The sequence below is a fragment of the Atta colombica genome, unplaced genomic scaffold (assembly GCF_001594045.1).
Source record: "Atta colombica isolate Treedump-2 unplaced genomic scaffold, Acol1.0 scaffold198, whole genome shotgun sequence".
In the NCBI taxonomy this organism is placed as follows: Eukaryota; Metazoa; Arthropoda; class Insecta; order Hymenoptera; family Formicidae; genus Atta; species Atta colombica.
Genome location: NW_017259291.1, coordinates 4,712,798 through 4,718,219, shown reverse-complemented (window position 1 = coordinate 4,718,219; position 5,422 = coordinate 4,712,798). Strand labels below are relative to the sequence as shown.

At 35.5% G+C, this 5,422-nt stretch overlaps 3 protein-coding genes across 4 annotated transcripts in view; 2 read left to right on the top strand and 1 right to left on the bottom strand.

Moving 5' to 3' along the window:
- Positions 1-1,848, top strand: part of LOC108687009 (RWD domain-containing protein 2A) — a 4,266-nt gene extending 2,418 nt beyond the window's left edge. The window contains exon 4 of the mRNA XM_018192583.1: positions 1,778-1,848. Coding sequence (XP_018048072.1) covers positions 1,778-1,782 — 5 coding nt within the window. The 3' untranslated portion in view covers positions 1,783-1,848. The remainder of the gene's footprint in view (positions 1-1,777) is intronic.
- Positions 22-1,267, bottom strand: LOC108687010 (anaphase-promoting complex subunit 10). 2 transcript variants are annotated; one of them, XM_018192584.1, is made up of 3 exons: positions 1,040-1,267; positions 667-931; positions 22-343 (listed from the first exon to the last, which is right to left on the bottom strand). In XM_018192584.1, the coding sequence occupies exons 1-3, from the start codon at positions 1,062-1,064 to the stop codon at positions 52-54; spliced, it is 582 nt and encodes a 193-aa protein (XP_018048073.1). In that variant the 5' UTR covers positions 1,065-1,267; the 3' UTR covers positions 22-51. The 2 variants fall into 2 exon arrangements, with proteins under 2 accessions (XP_018048073.1, XP_018048074.1); XM_018192585.1 differs by having other exon boundaries at positions 667-919.
- Positions 1,741-5,398, top strand: LOC108687011 (Bardet-Biedl syndrome 7 protein homolog). The gene is made up of 13 exons (XM_018192586.1): positions 1,741-2,002; positions 2,301-2,499; positions 2,594-2,762; positions 3,094-3,170; positions 3,243-3,495; positions 3,559-3,824; positions 3,912-4,101; positions 4,189-4,269; positions 4,335-4,475; positions 4,542-4,663; positions 4,725-4,834; positions 4,907-5,186; positions 5,245-5,398. Exons 1-13 carry the CDS (start codon positions 1,855-1,857, stop codon positions 5,372-5,374), a joined length of 2,166 nt encoding a protein of 721 aa, XP_018048075.1. The 5' UTR covers positions 1,741-1,854; the 3' UTR covers positions 5,375-5,398.
- Positions 5,399-5,422: the final 24 nt, after the last annotated feature.

Sequence of the window (5,422 nt, the reverse complement as noted above, 5' to 3'; positions counted from 1 at the left end):
ATATATATATATATATGTCTGTATATGTTAAAGTAATTTAATTTACAAATTTTATCTAATAGTGGCGTAGCGTAAAAATTCATTAGTGAGAAATTGTCCCGGGATGTAAGGCGCAGGTGGGCCAAGAATATCTTGTGCAGGACTGTGAATCTTAATTTGTCTCATATGAGTATCCCTGCCATTCTGATGATTGCTGATAACTGCTATTTGAATCATGAATGTTCTAATGGGCCGATCATTGATGTTTTTAATAGGAATCACTATCCAACCACTTGGTTCGTTCAAGTCCATCACTTCCACCTCCTGTAGATCGTTGAAATTGGTCCCAGCTCTGATGCTTATCCTGAAAGTTAGCCAAAACACCTTTACTAATACTAATTACTAATAGTAGCCAATGATTGCTGAATGCTTTATTTAGGCTTTATTTAAGCTTAGTTCCACCAATGTAAAATTAATTTTAATTTAATTTTGGTTCAATTTACTTTTTATCTTTTTCTAATATTAATAATTAGATTAGTGGAACTGAACTTTAGTGAAATCAGTTGATATAAACATATTATCTTTATATTCAGTGAATAACAAAGATAAGAAGATACTTGTATCAACTTGTGTCACCAAATGGAAAGAATTTAAACAATATTTCTAAGCAATAAAAAGGATTGCTACCTGTTGGGAGTATAGCTCTCATCCAGCTTATAATCTGTATAGATACATATGTCACGAATAGTTGTTTTCCTCTTGAATTGTATATTCACCAAGTGAGGCAGTTGTCCGTCCGATTGCCAGTACGTTTCTGTGATGTCATCACGAAGCTGGTCCACGCCAAATCCTGGCTTACAGCTAGACAAGCTCCAGATAGCATAATTCCCGACCTCCCGTACTCGACCAGTTAATTGCTCCTGTACGGGATCTATCTCCCCTGAGCGAGTATCTTTTATATGTAAGATGTCCCAATGTAATTTTACACTTGAAAACTGATTGAATCAATCGCGAGATACTTGCGAAGAAAAAAATATAAAAAAAATTGCAGTATACTCACCAGTACTTGTAGTCTTGTTGCTCATGATTAGTTAGGTTAGGCTTCTTCAAACCGTTGTTCTAATGATTTTAGCGTAACTTCGTTATTTAATGTAGCTAATACTCGCTAGAATATCATACGAAATAACAGCGATTCCCAATCATTCATCATGCGATTTCCAATATATTACGATAATTACTTCTAATTCCTAACGAAAGTTTTAACCCTATTCTATGCATTTTAAAAACCAGCCTGCTCTCTCTCTCTCTCTCTTTCTCTCTTTCTGTCTTGACTTGGTATCGAGATATCGATACTTCTCGAGACTTCAAGCTTCAAGTTCAAATCAATTTAAATCTTGATTCGATTTCGAACTTGCAATTGCACGTGCATGAAATTAATAATTATTCAAATTTGATTTAGACGCATGAGATAAAATTTATCGCCAAAAAATATCTCGTCTTTAAATTTCATCGCGACGAATTTTGAGAGACGGCTTTGTTGGGATAACAATACTTCAAATTCCAAATCCAAATAAATTCAAAATTTGATTTTGAGATAAAAATTTGCCGAGAAATATTGCACCTTTATTGATAGACATTTTAATTCTTATCGCGATTTAAAAAATCGGTTTGTTATGCTATACGTTGCCATGGTTGAATTGATCGTGATATTATTTTATTGTTGCTTCAGTCTATCGTCGCTACTTTGCGCTGAAACTTGTAGGTGTCACACAAGTTAATACACTAATTGATATTTTAGGATGATTCGATAAACAATGGCAATTTGAATCAAGTTAACTTGATTAGTGAGTCTTAAAATCAATCGATTAATTCGCGATGACATTGGCATTGTCGAGGATAGACTATACGACGGTGGGAGTCACCTCACGTGGCACAACCATCATATTTCCGCCTTATGAAGGGACGACGAAGCAACCACAAAAGTTCGCTATTGCAGATCACGACGGCGTGCTGCATATTTATGGTATAAATGTGCATATCTTATTACAATACAAAATATCTTAACAAATAAATAGTAATAAATAAGTAATTAATTGATAATAAGTAATTAATATTATTTAATAATATTAATTCTTAATTCATATTAATTAATAACTAAATAATATTATTCTAATAAGACAATATTGCAATTAATGTCAAGAGATGCTTTAATATCGTAATTATCTTCAAAATTTTGATATTAATGTTGAAATAAATATTATAAGACAAATATTATAAAATCTAAATTTAAGAAATATATAAAATCATCCTTCCTTGAACAGGCATGAAAAAGGGTGAATTGCAATTATCATTTAAATCCTTGCCCGGCCCAAAAATTCAGAAAATGGTTCTTGGTGGCTCAATAGGTATGTTGAGGGATAAAATTTTCCTTGCGTATGGCAGTTCCGTGAAGGGATATACGAAAAAGGGCAAGCTGTTCTTAGAGTTCGATACTAGTCTTATAGATCCGATTTCTGCGATGTAAGTTCACAGTACATTCAGCTCAACTCCACGATGATACTTTCGATATAGTCCACAATCCCGTTATCATATTATTATGAAATGTCCTTCATAGGTACGTCCTTGGTCCTGATCTTGCGGCGTGCGCGCGTGATCTTTATCATCGGTACAGAGACTGCAAAGATGCCGATTCATATCTGACTGGAGAGACCTTGCACGATGTTGTGCTCTTACCTGGAGACGGCAACGTAGTATACGCTATTCTAGCTTGTGCGGATTGCGCAGTAAGACGTCAATTTCATTGAATATGATTCGAAAATCCGTCTCAAGTCTTTTAAACTTCAATCGAGAAATGCAATAATTTTAGTTAAAAAAAATTGTTAGTTAAAAAAAATTGTACTTTCACAAAAAAAATCGTTGATTACTTCATTCCATTTCTTAAAAGTTAATACTTTTGCGATTTTTCCTAAAATATCCTTTTATTCTTGTAAAGTTTCTGCGATGGATTTAAATCTTAATTTTCTTCTTAGTTCTAAAAACTTACAGAGAAATTCGAATATAGAGTTATTTTCTAGGAATGCATAATTAATTCATCGATGTAATTTTACTTTCTAGGTACGTGTTTTGCACGGTACAAGAAATCCAACAGTTTTAAGATTGCCGAGCGCTCCTACGGTGCTTTCCATATATAGGTATTATTGATATTTCACATACAGCACACACACATTTCAAGTGAATTATTTTATATTCTTATCTCGTTTCAGAGAGGGAGAAATATACTCGAAAGACCGCGTTTTGGTCGGTACCGCGGATGGTAGAGTCGGACTGCTGATCCTCCAAGGCAACAAAACTCTCCGAATTACCTGGCTGTTAACTTCGACAGGCTCAGGAATCACTTCGTTGGATACATACGAGTTACAAGACGGTATAGACATCCTTGTTGGTCGGCAGGATGGAATCGTCGAGGTATATACGTTTCCTGACGAAGATGTATCGTCCATTCTGCGCTATCATTATGTAAGTGATTGTGATCTATAGTCTCATCGAATTGGATATTAGTTAAGAAATAAATCATTGTAGAATGCTGGCGAGAGTATTAGTACAGTCATCGGTGGGATAATCGGCGTCACCAATTATCCTGAGGTTCTCGTCACGACTTACTCAGGACGAGTATTCGGATTGACTACTAGTCCTCCTGGTTTACTAGAAGCGGGACAAAGCGATATTGGATTGGCCAGATTGAAGCTGGAAATACATCAATTGCAAGAGAAACTGAATGAGGAGAAAGATTCGGCCAATTTCGTGCCGGATCCTTTAGCACCCTTGATATTAGCAGTGAATCATAAGTAACCGCAACAAAATTATTTATACAATATAAATACAAAACAGATTAATCAGAATAAACTGAAATTGTAATAAAAATCAATTCACAGGATGGAATTACACAAAGAAGATGCTTCTTATTCCCTATCAGTAGAATTAGACGCGTCGATTGACAATATTCTAATACAATCCGATACGCCCATCGATCTGCTAGAGACAGAGAACAACAGCGCAGTGGTCAGCTTATCCGCTTGCAATCCTATAGAGGGCAATTTCCTCCTTGCTACTTATCGATGCCAAGTAAATGCAATTTTCTGTATATGTAAAACAATATAATCTTTTTAAATTTTAATATCTCTGAAAGTATGAAAAATCATTTGTAAATAGATTAATACAAATCGTCTAGAAATGCGACTAAGATCCATCGAGGGTCAACCAGGTACTTTGCAGATCTATGTAACGTCCCAGGTATTTTTTTTTTGTTATCATTCAAATCCAAGATTCACATTATTAATATCTATGATAATTCTCAGGTGCAACCGAAACGTTGCCGTAAAATTACAGTTCCTATTCACGCTTTATCTCTGCATGTCAGACTGCATGAAGACGATAACATCACATCCAATGGTCCGTTTAATGAATTGAAACTAAATGGCCAATTCACCATTGCCGAAGTATGTTTCTTTATTTTGTTAATTTTATTGTGAGAGAAAACAATTGTTTATGAATTTCTTTTTCAGATGCACGCGTGGCTATCCTTAGTGTTACCAGACGTGCCCGAGAGACCTCATATTAACGAAGGTGAAGCTGTTTTAGTATATATCTCGTCCTTCATCGGCACAATTCTCAAATGCAAATATAAGTAAGTTTATAATATAAAATCGCAGCCTTGCATTCGTCATTAATCTTTTGGTAAACTACAGAAAAGGGAGTGCGCTTTTTCTTGGCGAGAATATATCCACTATCATAATTCTTAGAGATATCTTGACGAAGGAGGCGACGAAACGAAAGCTAAAACTAGACGTCTTCTGCGGTAATTATTGGCGATTGTTGCATATTTCTCTTCGAAGTTGTAAAATGATCGTAAACATAAATCTTTACATAGAGGTAGCAGAAGGAAGCATATCTAGAGTCTTGGAGTTAATTCTTCCGCGTTTGAATGCGGCCTACGATTTAATCCAAAAAATAAAAATTCTGAATGCTCTCGAAGAGTGGGAGCTCCAGTCCAATCCGAGAGAGAATTTATGCTCTGAATATCAAGAGTTGTTGGAAAAGGAGACGGAGATTAGATCGCTTATGGTAAAAGATACTGAAATCCTGAACAGGCTGCACGCTATCATTACCGATTTATATGTAGATTGGGAACGAGCGAAGCGATCTCGAAGGTAAAAATAAGATTCTTATCAGCGTGACCCAATTCTAACAATACTATTCATGTAACAGAATCAGTGGTAAGGAGGCTACAGCGAAGCTCCAAGATGCCCTCGAATCTAAAGACTTAGCTACCATCTTACAAATTTTCATTGGTAAAGTCGACGTGAGTGTGCCGACTCTAATACCCGCAGCTATTTAGATGTTCGGAGATTGCGAATGAATTGGACCAATGCATTTCTATAAACAC

Excerpts from the sequence above, each read along its gene's own strand:
- LOC108687011 (XM_018192586.1), top strand. The coding sequence starts at position 1,855 with ATGACATTGGCATTGTCGAGGATAGACTATACGACGGTGGGAGTCACC. Across the intron at positions 3,496-3,558 it reads CCATTCTGCGCTATCATTAT|AATGCTGGCGAGAGTATTAG; the intron begins GTAAGTGATTGT and ends AAATCATTGTAG. Across the intron at positions 4,270-4,334 it reads AGATCTATGTAACGTCCCAG|GTGCAACCGAAACGTTGCCG; the intron begins GTATTTTTTTTT and ends GATAATTCTCAG.
- LOC108687010 (XM_018192584.1), bottom strand. The coding sequence starts at position 1,064 with ATGAGCAACAAGACTACAAGTACTG. Across the intron at positions 932-1,039 it reads CAACAAGACTACAAGTACTG|ATACTCGCTCAGGGGAGATA; the intron begins GTGAGTATACTG and ends TACATATAAAAG. Across the intron at positions 344-666 it reads GAGAGCTATACTCCCAACAG|GATAAGCATCAGAGCTGGGA; the intron begins GTAGCAATCCTT and ends GCTAACTTTCAG.